Below are 14873 nucleotides of genomic sequence, written 5' to 3'. Positions count from 1 at the left end.
GCACTGGAAGAGGCCATGGAGGAAGAAGAAGAGGAGGGGGTGGAGGAGAGAGGTGTGTCACAACCAATAGTAGCATTTTGGAGGCGTGGTGGCGGAACAACCTCCAACACTACTGCACCTTGTCCTGCATCCTTCCCAGCTGCCAGAAGAGTGACCCAATGGGCCATGAAAGACAGGTAACGTCCCTGTCCATGCCTGCTGGACCATGAGTCAGCGGTAATATGCACCTTACCGCTGACCGCCCTGTCCAGCGAGGCAAGGACATTGCCTTCCACATGCCGGTAGAGAGCCGGAATCGCGCGTTTGGGGACCTGCCACTGAGGAACCGCACATTGTACAAACTCACGGAAGGGGGCCGAGTCTACCAACTGAAAAGGCAGCAGTTGAAGTGCTAGCAATTTAGCCAAGCTAGCATTCAACCGCTGGGCATGTGGATGGCTGGGAGTGAACTTCTTTCGCCGGTCCAGCAGCTGGGGCAGGGACATTTGCCTGCTATAATCGGACGTGGGTGTACCGCTAGCAGAGTTCCCGGAAGCACTTGGCTGTGACACACCTAATTCTACACCTTCATTCCTCTCAGAGCAGGTTTCAGAGAGGACTGAAGGTCTAGCGGGGTTGGAGATGCCAGCTGATGAGGAGCAAGGAGAGGTCTGCTTTGTTCTTTGGTGTGGGTCTTTGAGGTACGCTTGCCAACGAGCTGCATGGCAGGTCAACATATGTCTGGTCAAGCATGTGGTGCCCAAGCGGCTGATGTTTTGGCCACGCGAGATACGCTTGAGACATATGTTGCAAATAGCAGCGGTGCGATCTGATGCACTCGTCTCAAAAAAGGCCCACACCAAATAACTTTTAGAATAACGCGCAGAGGCAGCGCCCTGCACAGGCGGAGCTCTGCGGTGTGATTCAGTCGGTGTGCTGCCCCTAAGCTGGTCCCCGGAGGGCATCCTGCCTCGTTGGACATGTGCCTCCTCCTCCTCCTCCTCCTCTCTCCTTCCAGGCACCCACGTGGAGTCAGTGCCCTCATCATCCCCTCCCTCTTCATCGCTGTAGCAAACCTGGCAGTATGCTGCAGCTTGTGGAACATGACTGCCAGATTGCTGTCCTTCTTGAGCATCCCCTCTCTCTGCGCTCACGCTACTGCCTTCCTCTAGCTGAGTGTCATCATCAGAGCCCACAAAACACTGGGCATCCTCCTGGAGCATGTACCCAACACTGTGCTCAAAGAGTTCAGGAGACTCCTCAGGAGGACGTGGTGGGTCTAGGGAAGGAGTCACTGATGATGACATTGAGAGGAGGGAAGACGATGCGTTGGCAGCTGCTTTGCTAGTACCCTGAGACCCTGAGACTGGGTGAGAGAGGATGAGGAGGATGAAGAGGGCTTGGTCATCCACTCTACCAAGTCGTTGGCATGTTGCGGCTCAACATGTCCAGCTGCCGAAAAGAAGGACAAGCGTGTCCCATGGCCACGTGCTGATGACAATGCACCGCGTCCACGACCAGCACTGTTGTCTCTAGACACAGAGCCTGCTTGCCCTCTTTTATCGGCTTGCGCCTGTCTGCCTCTCCTTGCTGGCCTTCCAGACATGGTAAAGGCCTGAAAAAAAGCAGTTGGGTAGTGTATATTGTGCTAGAGGCACACAACACCCACTAACTCCTGCAGATGCCTTTATTATAGAACACCAGAGATAAAGGGGTATAAACAGATGTATACTGTGCTGTGCTGGAGGCACACACAACTTCCAATAACTCCTGCAGATGGCAAGTGGGCTCAAATAGAGAACAGCTATGTAGGTGGATATAGCGGTATGTACTCGGTACAGAGCACACAGACAGCACGCACAAGCTCCTAACACTACTGACTGCAAGCTCTATTATAAAAGATAGATCACTAGCTATATAGGTGAGGTGAATATAGCGGTGTATACTGCGGTCAGGGCACGCAGACAACAACCACTACACAACAGCAAGATCGAAAATCGTCCGAAAACGATCGGTGTGTACTGTGTTGAAGGTACACAGAACACCCACTAACTCCTGCAGATGCCTTTATTATAGAACACCAGAGATAAAGGGGTATATACAGATGTATACTGTGCTGTGCTGGAGACACACACAACTTCCAATAACTCCTGCAGATGGCAAGTGGGCTCAAATAGAGAACAGCTATGTAGGTGGATATAGCGGTATGTACTGGGTACAGAGCACGCAGACAGCACGCACAAGCTCCTAACACTACTGACTGCAAGCTCTATTATAAAAGATAGATCACTAGCTATATAGGTGAGGTGAATATAGCGGTGTATACTGCGGTCAGGGCACGCAGACAACAACCACTACACAACAGCAAGATCGAAAATCGGCCGAAAACGATTGGTGTGTACTGTGTTGAAGGTACACAGAACACCCACTGCTTCAGACGCCAACACACTACACAAGGCCGCCGCGCTGGCGGCCTTATATAGTGTGGGGCGTGCACTACAGAGCATGAGCTATGATTGGCCACAGGCATCCTGCCTGTGGCCAATCATGGCTCTCCTCGCTGCTGGCGCTGCGATTGGCCAAGCATGCGGGGTCACAGTGCATGCTTGGCCAATCATGAGCCAGCAATGCACTGCGCCATCGCAGTGCATTGTGGGCCGTGAGCGCCACACGAATTTGGCGCGAATGGACCAAAATGTTCGGACTTCGCCGAACAGACGAACAGCCGATGTTCGAGTCGAACGTATGTTCGACTCGAACACGAAGCTCATCCCTAGTTGGGACCAACACAGATCTGATGAAGTGGCCATTAGCCCCTGCTGTCCCCAGATGTGACTCTCTATTTTTACTGCCGGAAGAAGGGTTGGAAGTGTCTACTTTTCCCACAATGGGTGGAGGAAAGACCAAAACAGAAGTGGAAGAAACGGACCTGCAAGAGGTAAAAGTAGTTGAACTGGAAGAGAGGGCTAGTGAGCCTACAATGTTTAAGTCAGTGAATCAGAGGAAACGAAGAGTCATTTCCAGATTCAAGAGACCAACTTGTGATGTACTGGATGAGAGTTCCACAGAAGTTATTCTCACCCCTCAAGGGTTGTCAAAAGAGCCTGATCTTCTCACCACCGATTTGAAGCATAACCCCAGCTCATCCTTTGACACATCTGTACCAGACACTGTAGTGTCAGCTGTGAGTGCACAGGACAGCTCCCCATCACATGACAATTGGTGGGAAGCTCCTCTGTCTGTGTTATGCAACTGCATAAAGGCAAAAATACAGAATAGCTAAGATTGTGAATATCTTTGGGGACCAAAAAGTCAAAGCAGGGGGAGTATGTAGTGCTGACATTTTTGCCTACTAATGCAATGTTAATGTTAATACAATGTAAGCTTATGGACAGTGTTATTCTTTAGTATTTGGCACCATCTAGTGACCAAAAACGGGAAATGGACTTCAATTATTTTCTTTTTCTATAGCACTGAACAAGGGACAGGAAGTGACTGTTGTTTACTTTTTATTTTTGACCTACCTACCCAGAAGGCCAGGTGACTTACCCATGATCACTCTGTACTGAACTGCATGCTGAGTAGGCTATAAAAGGGCCCGCATGGCCATTTTCTTTCTCTTCTGGACACATGGCCTGCCTGTGAGGACCTGTGAGGAGGTCTGTAGATTGCTGCTCCGTACCGAGCAGGCCGCAGTTCTCTGAAGCCAGAGGAGGACTTCACACCACAGCGTGCTGGGACAGCAGTGTGGTCGGATCAGGAGGGTTCCAGAGGCACCCTGACAGAGGTAACGGAGAGCTCCTGGTGACCTGGTAAAGCAGAACAGCGTGACGGCGTGGCAGCAGAAAATAGATTGAGACTAACGGAGTGGAGCTGTTGCATTCTTCAGACCCAGTTTGGTGAGAGGGCAGTTGCCCACAGTTTCCTGTTGCACTTGCATACACCTAGACTTTAATACAGTGTAATTCCAAAACAATTACAGGTGTATCACACTACAGGAACAGTTCTGATATTCATCTCACGTTAACCCTTGTTGTTCCACTGTCGGATTACTGTTGGATTACAATTGTTACAACAACTATAGCTAGCAGAAGAAAGAAGATAAAGGACTGCATCCTTTACTGCAAGGCCTTGCACCTAGAATTTAAAGTAGGGGGAGCTCCCTTGTAGTTGTGTTGTACCTTATTTGTCATTTTCATTACTGTATTCACCAGAGTGTGCTGGAAGTGGGAAGGTGCCCAGAGTAAGGCATAGTCACTCTGGGCACTGTCCCAATTGGAGACACATTCTCAGGGATCACTTAAGACAACTGTATAGGTGCATACTTTTGTGTGTTCCTACTGTAATGTTACATTATGTTTATTTGACAGTGCAATTGCTGTAATTACTACTTTACACTAACCTCAGTAAATATATGTTTTTGGTTAAGTACAATTGGTGTGGAGTGTTGTTCCTTTTCCTGCAGGTGGAACATCGGATACCCAGGTAATAACAAGGTATAAGGTATACTGTTATTATATTGCATATTGTTATCCTTTACCATTAGCGTCACACCAAAATTGCACCACAGCTGTGTCAAGGGGGACTGAGCCAATTCAGTGGGGGTTCACTAGCAGAGTACAGGCCCAAACAAATCCAGCAGCTCCTTCGGGGGTCAGTGCTACATATGTACTACATAAGATACCATTTCTTATTTAAAATACAAATGGAGATACTCACAAACTAAGCTGAGTGAAAAGCAATTAAACAAGAGTCATAAACCAGCTTCAAGAACCGCCTTCATAGTACCCTAGGCAGTTGTAGATGGCAACTGGCTGGTTTCTGCTTTGTGTTTGATTGCTTGTCACTCACCTTGGTTTGTAAGTATATCTACTTGTGTTTTATTTAATAATTTATATCTTAGGAAATGCATAAGGCTGGTGCACCCTTTTTTGTCTTTATCATACTTAAAGGATAACTAAACTGAAGAACTGAACATATTGCAGTCGTTGAATGTGGTTACTGTATTTGTTTTATTTTATTTATTTATTTTCAGCTAAGAACATTTTAAAGCAAAAAAAGAAAATACTTGTTGATCTTTTTTCCTAGCTACTTTCTGTAAACTACCAATTGTCCTGTCCCCCATGTAATGGAGATGATAAGATATGGACATGTGTGTAGTCCACATCAGGAGAGCAGCCCAGAGTGGCAACCAGGGTTCGCTCGATAGGTACAGTAGAGGATTTATCTAACCAAAAGCAAAATTAAGGGCATATATAAAACTTTAATGAATAAGAAAGTAGATTCATCCATAAGCCTTGATGTGATCTCTCTAAGGCTAGAGTACACTGTTCCATGTGTAGGTATGAATGGATCCATTTAGTTATCTCTTTGCCTTTCACACTAAAACTGCAGTGTATTGATGTGAACTAGTCACATAAAAAAGAATGGGGTTTCTACTTGACATGCATTTTCAAAATGCAGGCGTTTTGTTACATCAATACAGGAAAATATTTGAGCGTCCTTTCTGGAACTTACAGTATAATGCATTAATCCTTAAGAGATGTAACAGGGGCAAACTACTAGATTCTACCCCATACCAGAGGAAAGAAGGGTACGTGCAGATGGAACAGTAAGGCTGGTGAAATAAACATTCTAAAATAATTGGTGGTTCAGCTGCAATTTACTATGTGTATTGCAATGTGCAGAATATTAGCCACTCAGACTTCTGAAATGAACAGGAAAGACTAAAGAACAAGTGACATAATTGCCTCTCCATACAGGAGCCATTGGAGAGCTTATTTTCTACTAGTGAATTATATTTATAAGAATGGGCACAAATCATGCTGACGTAGCCCTAGCTGGCAGCCCCTTTAATTAAGATAAGAATCTCCCAGGTGTAATCATGGTTGTGATGCAGGATTCCTTTGCTCTTTGACCATTGGCTGACACACCAAGGTGGTATGCCCGTAACAAGCCAATGAGAATGACAAGTCTTCTTGCCAACTAATGGAGACATAATGGCAAACATCTAACTGCATTGCAATGTCAGGATCTACAGGACAGAGGAAAATGTCAACATAATTGTTGGGCACAGCAACATGACTTTACTGAGCATATTTCTTAATGTTTTTTTTATTTAGCCTATTATTTAATGTGGTATGCTATGGTGAGATATGTTGTTAGTAGTAATAATAGTTTCTGTTTTATTGTGGGTGCTGAAGAATGTCTGTGTTGCCATTTATATAAGTTTGTGAGTTCATCCTGGCAGGATTAATAGTTGTCATCTCTTAGCAGTGTAGAATGTTTATTAGTTCCTCTTGGAGGCCACATCTTCAATCTAACATGTGAATAAGTTGACGTCACACATGACCTGAGGGCCGCACGCCGACTTAGTGTCCATGAAACACACTGATCCATGCTTGTATAACTTTGCAAACGAGTGAGTGCAATCTAACCCTAGTGTAAAACAGTTTTACACTATGGGAGCATTCCCTTGCTTATCGTTTCACCTATGAGTCATTGGAGGCACACAGTAAAAGGAGTGGAGGATAGACCATCAGAGGGAAGACAGAGACACCTGACTACTTGGAAATGATAGTGTATTAATTTCACATCTATATGATGAGTAGGGACACAAGAGAGGAGAACAGAGTGTATTCACATATGCATAGGAGTAATTAAACCCACCACAAGAGACTGAACTTGAATTTACATTGGATAACAATTTAAATGGTCTGAATGAAATAGAAATCTTTGAATAGTATTGAAAGGAGGGAGAACTGTTCATGTTACTATGTGCACTATTTGTATTGCTTAATAGTACACAATTGCACGATATGCATTGTTGCACTGGAGAATAAGGGGGAGCGCTGTGAATCTTTACATTCTAATCTAACATGTACACTAGCCTGTTTAACAACAAGTTATTCAATCTTTATTATAAAAAAAACATAAGTTGTATTTGATTAAAAACATTTTTTCTACTCTGTTGACGCGTTGCATACCTTCTACTTTCTGTAAGGAAAGAAAAAAATTACCATATTGGCAGGTGCCCCATGGTTCATATTTATTTAAATATGTGGTGCTTGTATGGAAACATGTACCCTGCATTAACTTGGTCCTTTAACTTTAAGTAGGTGGATAGTTTTTCGGTGGGATGCACCTATTTTTTTTATTGTTTCAGATGTCACCAAGGTATATCCTGTTAGCATTTAACAAAAGATCATGATATATTTGCAGTGACTTTATTTTCTATTTTCCCCCTGTCACAAACGCATTTGATTTGCATACTCATACTTAATTGGCTATCAAATACATTTAACACCTAAACAGTGTAGGCGGTGCAAGAGTAAATGCACTTTCACAGATCTACAGTGTACCCTATGTATCTTACCACTCAAGTACAAAAATTCCCCAGCACTCAATCTAGCTTGTTAGCACAGAAAAGACTACATAGTGTTCAATTTTGAATATACAGCTCTACACTAGATGTGCAGATCCACTCATGGAAGCTGAAGACCTCCAGTGTGTATTTGCATCAGTCCAATAAACAAAAATAGATAGGTACTCAGATTAATGTATAACGTGCAAGCAAGGGAAAGGTGCATAAAGATGGGACAATGTTAGAAACAGTTTATAATTACTGTAGGTTTTCTACACTTATTAGCTGAAGAGCGTGCTGGGGAGAGTTATTAAAAGAGCAGAAAAATCCATTCTCATTGTTGAATGGAGTAGAGAAGAGTGGAAAAAGGCAAATCAGGGTGGAGTGCAAGTCAGTTCACTGATGCAATGCTGATCAGTGGTGTGGGACGCCATACAGTAGATTGTAGAGCTGGGGAGAGAGTAAGCATTACCGACATAAAATTTTACTGCAAGCACTGCTGGGGTGGCTGCCTGCTTAGAGCCACAGGTGGGTGCTGAATTAAACAACAGGCAGAGTTGACCCATCTCCACAGCAAAATTTTCCTGTTTGTGAAGGAAAAGTAACTTTTGAAGATAGTTTGGAAGAGACTGGGATAATCTCTAAAGAAATAGACAATAGACTAATGAATGAAGCTTGCAGTTACTATAATGTATGTCCTATTGTGCTAGGAGTTTAGTTTTATGTAGCAGGCTGTATATGCAGGTTTGCTCCTTTCTGTGGGAAGATTTAAAATGGATAAATGATTGCTAAGGACTGTACTTACATACCTTCCTGTAGACCATGGTTTGCTGAGAGATTTAGGAAACACAAGGGAAGGTGCTGAACATCTCCTCTGAGCCAAAGCCTTATGGAGCTGTAAACAAATAATTTAAGAACAAAAAACAGTTCATATTTTTTCTTTCTAGAATCTGTATGCAATAAATAATATAATCAAATAGAAAATCAGTGGAGAGAAAGATGCAGTATTTTGTTCTTTTCATCACTGCCTAAAGTATATGTAATTCCTAACAATTAACTTTTCTGTTCTTGTTTATTCTCTTTTGACCTTTTAAGTTTAATGCCCCGTACACATGATCGCAGTTTCCGTCGCAAAAAATCTAGGATGGTTTTTCCGGCGGAATTCCGCTCAAGCTTGGCTTGCATACACACGGTCACACAAAAGTTCTCTGAACTTTTGACCGTCAAGAATGTAGTGATGTACAACACTACGACGAGTCGAGAAAATGAAGTTCAATTCTTCCAAGCATGCGTCAAATTGTTTCCGAGCATGGGTAGGAATTTTTCGCTACAGACGATCGGAATTTCCGAACGGAACTTTTTCTGTCTGAAAAATAGAGAGCCTGCTCTCAATCTTTTGCTGGTGGAAATTCAGAATATCCGACCAAAAGCTCTCATCGGATCTTTGCTGGTGGGATTTCCTAACGTGTGTACGGGGCTTAAGAGTTCTGTTTGAGAAGTGCAGAAAATACCCATTGATTTTCCAGAATGACACTGCACTAGAAAAAGGCACCCGGTGCACTAAGGCTACGTTGCCTCCATCCCTAAATAGCTTTTTTGGGGACTTTAAATGAAGCGTGTGACATCTAGTAGGTAAGGGTAAGTATGTAAAGTTACTTTTGCATGTACATTTTTTATTTTTATTTTTTTTATAAATTCTTTTTATTTATTTCAGAAAAAGAAAAGTTACATATCAGAGCCTCTGGGCATAACCTGGCTCAAAGTAAATAAAACATTAGGCAAGGCTTATCATATCTTAACTACTAGCCTAACCTTGTAAACAAACAACAAAACAACCCTGTAGCTTGCTGCTAAAATTAACAGGATAATTGTAATGCTCAGAAATGTACATAAATATGTGATATACGACAGGCATCCTTGAAAAAGTCTACAACAAGTGGATGGCTATAGGTAAGTGGTTAGTCGGAATGCACCACTGGGGGGCAGTCAGAGGAACCATCCTCTCATATGCACATCAGATCAGACCGGTAGTCCCACAGGGTCCCCCCACTCCACAGTTGTCGTTTCAGACTCTAGCCATATGTTCCAAACTTTTTGAAACTTTAGGGGACATCCTCTGCTGGAGTATGTTTTCTTATATAAGGGTTCTGCAAGGTTAACTAATGATTTCCATGCATTCAGGGTAAAAGCAGACGTGGGAGCTCTCCACTTGAGTACAATGAGTTTCCTGGCATAGAAGAGAAGCAATCCCAGTAATGTATGGACTGCCCTTAAAGGGGTAAGAGCATCCACCAAGCCAAGCAGGCAAATCTCTATGTTTCGGGGTATAGGAAATGTGGTCAGTTTAGTGATGAAGGTTGTAATTAATGACCAGTAATGCTGCACTTTGTGGCATGACCAGATCAGCTTGACAGCGCCAACACTGCGACTTGCAGTCTGGGTATATTTTATGAAGCCTGTATGGACTGTAATAAAACTTGTGTAATATTTTAAACTGGATCAACCGATCTCTAGAGGAGACCAAGTGTCTAAAGGGGGAGTCCCAGACATCCTCCCAGTCCTCCCCATCCAGCTCCGATGCCCAGAATTCACAAAGTCTCTCCAAACTGCGATGAACATTAGGCTGCAGGGCCTTGTAGATTGTGGATAATGGTTTAATCAGTCTTTCTTGACATAGGAGCGATTCTGTGTTTGACTGGTAAAGGGTCAGGGGAGAGCTCCCGGACTGAGCCCCATAAGTGTGGCAGAGCTGCAGGAACCGGAAGAAGTACACATTGGGTAAGTCAAATTTAGATTTGAGTTGGTCAAATGTCAGTAGTGCACCATTCTCACAGATATGATGTAGATATCGAATACCCCGCGATGCCCATATGACCGGGTCCAGGATGGAATAGAATTCAGGATTAATCCATAGTGGAGTATTTGGGGAGCTGCATTAGTAGCATCCAATGTAAGCCAGTTGTGGGCACGGGTAAGCATCACCACAATAAAATAAAGGAAAAAATCTGGACAGGCCAGGCCCCCTCGCGTCCAAGGTCTTTGGAGTATAGACAATCGGAAACGGGGAGGGACAGAGCCCCACATAAAACTGGATATGTGAGAATTTGGCCGCTTAAAAAGTGCTTTGGGTATCCACATTGGAGAATGGCGCACCACGTATAGAAGGGGGGGAAGCAATTTCATTTTTATTAAGTTGATTCATCTAATCAGTGTGAGGGGGAGGTTAGCCCACACTTTCAGCCTATTTTGAGTAATTTGCAGGATAGGAAGAAGGTTAAGTCTACAAAAGTCCTGTACTTCAGGTATTTCAGAATTAACAGAGATGTCAAACTTAGATTAAAAACGAATTGGAAACAAAACAAATTGCACATGTCTAGTCACGGCATACTGGACATGTGTATGTCATTAATGCGAGTAAACAATAAGTACATAATAGAATTACATATACTGTATATGTACAACAAAATATAAAACGCATAGTTGTAAAATCAATAAACATCTATAGGCTCGACACTTTTTGTGGATTCATTCCACTTCCTCAGGAGTATATGCATGCGTATCTACAAAAAATATATATATGAACATATGTATGATGGCTATTGATGTTTATAAGGTGTATTTTTCCATCACCCGTTCATGAGTTTTTCCAATAAACTTGCACCTAACATTTCCATTTATTTTTATAGTGTACTCCATCTGTGTACACATACATGTAATACATAAAAGTAACTTAATATACTTACCCTTAACCACTAGATATCACACGCCTCATTTAAGGTCCCAAAACCCCCCTTTTTTTCTGTTGATCTGCCAGAAATGCATTGCTGTCTTCTGCACTCTGCAATCTTATTCCAAGCATGATTATTAGCCCTGTTCAGTGCTCCTCTGTGTACTACAGTACAACAGAATATGCCCCCCATGCTATTGAGAGATAGGAAAGGAAGGTGGTCTACAGGTACCAGTTGTGGGTTACAGAGGAGCTCTAGTGCTAGAATTATTGCTCTCGCTGTAACGACCATGGTGATACCTCACATGTGTGGTTTGAACACCGTTTTTATATGCGGGCGCGACTTACGCATGTATTCACTTCTGCGCGTGAGCTCGGCGGGACAGGACGTTTTAAATGTTTTATTTATTTTTTCTTACTTATTTTACTTTTTCTTTTTTTTTTACACTGTCCTTTTAAAAAAAAAATTGGGTCACTTTTATTCCTATTACAAGGAATATAAACATCCCTAGTAATAGAAAAAAGCATGAAAAGACCTCTTAAATGTGACGTTTACACTAAAATGCAATAAAAAATAAATGTCTTTTTTTTTTTTGCAAAAAAAAATATTTCCCCTTTAAGACCATTGGGTGGAAGTGATGTTTGGCGTCGTTTCCGCCATCCAGTGATGTGGAGCCGAGCAGGGGCCATCTTTCCCTCACTCAGCATCCAACCTGTGAGGGGAGAGGACTTGATCGTCTCTGCCGCTACCGACAGCTTTGGTAAGCAGCAGGGAGCACCGGGGAGCACCGGTAGGGGGGTCTTCTCCCGCCCCCGATAAAAGTGATTTCACAGCAAATCCATCGGTGAGACCACTTTTATCTGAAAGCAGACCGCCCGCTGTTAAAGAAGATTCCGGGGTTGTGGCAGCTAGCTGCTGCCATAACAATGGTATTCCACTTCAAATAGCCATATAGCCTACGTACAACTGCGGCGGGCAGTCTTTAAGTAGATAAAAAAGGGGAAAAAGGTATTTCTAATGGTTTTTTTTCTATATCTATACAAAAATGTTTAGCATTTCATTTCTATTTTAAACTGAATGGGTTGTTTTAGAAGGTGATCATTTACAATCATTTTAAGTTATTACTAAAACCAGTAATTGAATACAGAAGCAATTATTTACTATGATAAAGAGTAGATACATTTGTATACTCTTACAGATACAACAGCCCTTTGAACCATAATGCCAATGCGGCCTGCAATGAAATTGAGTTTGCCACTGCTGCTCTAAGGTACTCAAGCTTTCATGTTTAAAAATTATATTAAAAAAATAATAAACCCTTTTAGTAGTAGCAAAATGCCACACAGTGGCAGTTATAAGGCATTACATGTACAGGAGAAGTGATAGGAACATTCCTATTCACTTCATTTTATTCATTCATCTCCATACTCCAATTTCACTTTCTTTTTTTTAACATGGGAAGTTTGCCAATATGCAAACTACTCCAACTGCTAAAGCCATCAACATGTATGTGGTTATTCTTCTTCAAAGCCCAACTCCAGTCCCCTTTAAATGTACACATGCACTTGGGTTTCCCTTCACTGCTTGAGTTATCTGCTTATTTGGCTAGGAGGAGGAATGAATAAGTACAAATACTAAAGCTGGTAAATCTGGAATAGTTCAGCAGGAATCGGCAGAGATACAAACCATGTATGGGCAAGCTAAATGTACCCAAATCGATCGATTGATCAGCTTGGGTACAACCAGCCTGTTGCATTTCACATGCAATTGTTGCTTACAGCTATTATAGCCAATAGCAATCACTGTGTTCTCCCGGCAGGGTTGCCTCCCTTCGCCCCCCACGAACACAATAGCTCCACAAGAGGGATTCCCTCATCAACACTGACTTTGTTGATGAGGGAATTGAGCTATTTTGTTGCTGCAGGAAAGACAAATGCTCCATCTATGGCTGGCTTTACTTTATTCCTCACTCCCCCACAGCAGGTACTCTCCTCCCCATCTGATGCTCCTAAAGGTAGACCCTCACCATCTTCTTAAATAGGGATGAGCTTCGAGTTCGAGTCAAACTCATGTTCGACTCGAAGGTTGCCTGTTCACCTGTTCGCCGAACAGTGAACAATTTGGGGTGTTCGCAGCAAACTCGAAAAGCCACGGAACACCCTGTACAAGTCTATGGGAGAAATCTAAAGTGCTAATTTTAAAGGCTAATATGCAAGTTACTGTCCTAAAAAGTGTTTGGGGACCTGGGTCCTGCCCCAGGGGACATGTATCAATGCAAAAAAAGTTTTAAAAACATCAGATTTTTCGGGAGCAGTGATTTTAATAATGCTTAAAGTGAAACAATAAAAGTGTAATATTCCTTTAAATTTCGTACCGGGGGGGGTGTCTATAGTATGCCTGTAAAGGGGCGCATGTTTCCCGTGCTTAGAACTGTCCCTGCACAAAGTGTCATTTCTGCAGGAAAAAAAGTAATTTAAAATCACTCGCGTCTATAATGAATTGTCGGCTCCTCGTAATACAGAGAACAGTCATTGAAAGTCATTGATAAAAAAAAAAAAGCGTGGGGTTCCCCCAAATTCAATTACCAGGCCCTTCAGGTCTGGTATGGATATTAAGGGGAACTCCTCCCCAATTTTTTAAAAGGCGTGGAGTTCCCCTTTATCCAAGCACGCAACCTGGCAGGCCGCAGGAAAAGGGGGGGAGGAGAGAGCGCCCCCCCCTCCTAAACTATACCAGGCCACATGCCCTCAACATTGGGAGGATGCTTTGGGAGTCACAGACCCCTCAAAGCACCTTCTCCCCATGTTGATGAGGACAAGGGCCTCATCCCCATAACCCTGGCCGGTGGTTGTGGGGGTCTGCGGGCAGGGGGCTTATAAGAATCTGGAAGCCCCCTTTAACAAGGGGACCCCCCAGATCCCGGCCCCCCCGTTCAAAATGGTAAGGGGGTACAAAAGTACCCCTACCATTTCACAAAGAAAGTGTAAAAGAATGTTAAAAAAGACAAACACACTTTTGAAAAAGTCCTTTATTAAAAATAAAAAAAATTAAAAAAAGATTCCAGCGGTGGTAATCCACTCTTGCTATCCAGCGACGGATGATCATCTCTCCAGGGTCCAACGATGGCTGAACTGATCCAGCGACGGGTGATCTCTCTGTCCAGTGCAGCGCAGTCCACCCGTCCTCTGTTTCCACTGGCGGAGACATTGCGGGGATCCCGGCAGCCTTACATTTCTTATATGAGGAGGGCGGGGCCACCCGTCACCTGAGCCTGCCCCCCTCTGACGCAAGTGGGGAAGCCTGGCTTCCCCAATGACGTGTGGGTGACCCCGCCCCCCTCTGATGTAACGGAAACCTACCAGGGTCTGTTATGGATATTTAGGGGGAACCCCACGTCATTTTTTTTTTATTTGAAGCGGAGTTCCCCTTAATATCCATACCAGACCTGAAGGGCCTGGTAATTGAATTTGGGGCATACTCTACGCTTGCTTTTTTTTTTTATCAATGACTTTCAATGACTGTTCTCTGTATTAAGGGGAGCCAACAATTCATTATAGCCGCGAGTGATTTTAAATTACTTTTTTCCTGCAGAAATTGCACTTTGTGCAGAGACAGTTCTAAGCATGGGAGACATGCGCCCCTTTACAGGCATACTATAGACACCCTCCAGGTATGAAATATAAAGGAATATTACACTTTTATTGTTTCACTTTAAGCATTATTAAAATCACTGCTCCCGAAAAAAACATCAATTTTTAAAACTTTTTTTTGCATTGATACATGTACCCTGGGGCAGGACCCAG

The 14873-nt window shown here is 43.2% G+C and overlaps 1 protein-coding gene across 3 annotated transcripts in view; it reads right to left on the bottom strand.

The window, feature by feature from the left end:
• Window positions 1–14873, bottom strand: part of TAGAP (T cell activation RhoGTPase activating protein) — a 195273-nt gene that overhangs the window by 111104 nt on the left and 69296 nt on the right. For 2 of the 3 annotated variants that reach the window (XM_077486721.1, XM_077486723.1), the window contains exon 2: window positions 8152–8237. In XM_077486721.1, the coding sequence (XP_077342847.1) occupies window positions 8152–8237 (86 nt within the window). Of the gene's footprint in view, window positions 1–8147; window positions 8238–14873 lie in introns of all 3 variants that reach the window. The other variant, XM_077486722.1, reaches the window with a different exon arrangement.

This window comes from Lithobates pipiens, unplaced genomic scaffold (assembly GCF_037356315.1).
Source record: "Lithobates pipiens isolate NorthernLeopardFrog02 unplaced genomic scaffold, aLitPip1_a1.2 Scaffold_18, whole genome shotgun sequence".
Classification (NCBI taxonomy): domain Eukaryota; kingdom Metazoa; phylum Chordata; class Amphibia; order Anura; family Ranidae; genus Lithobates; species Lithobates pipiens.
This window is presented reverse-complemented; position numbering and strand designations above follow the sequence as displayed.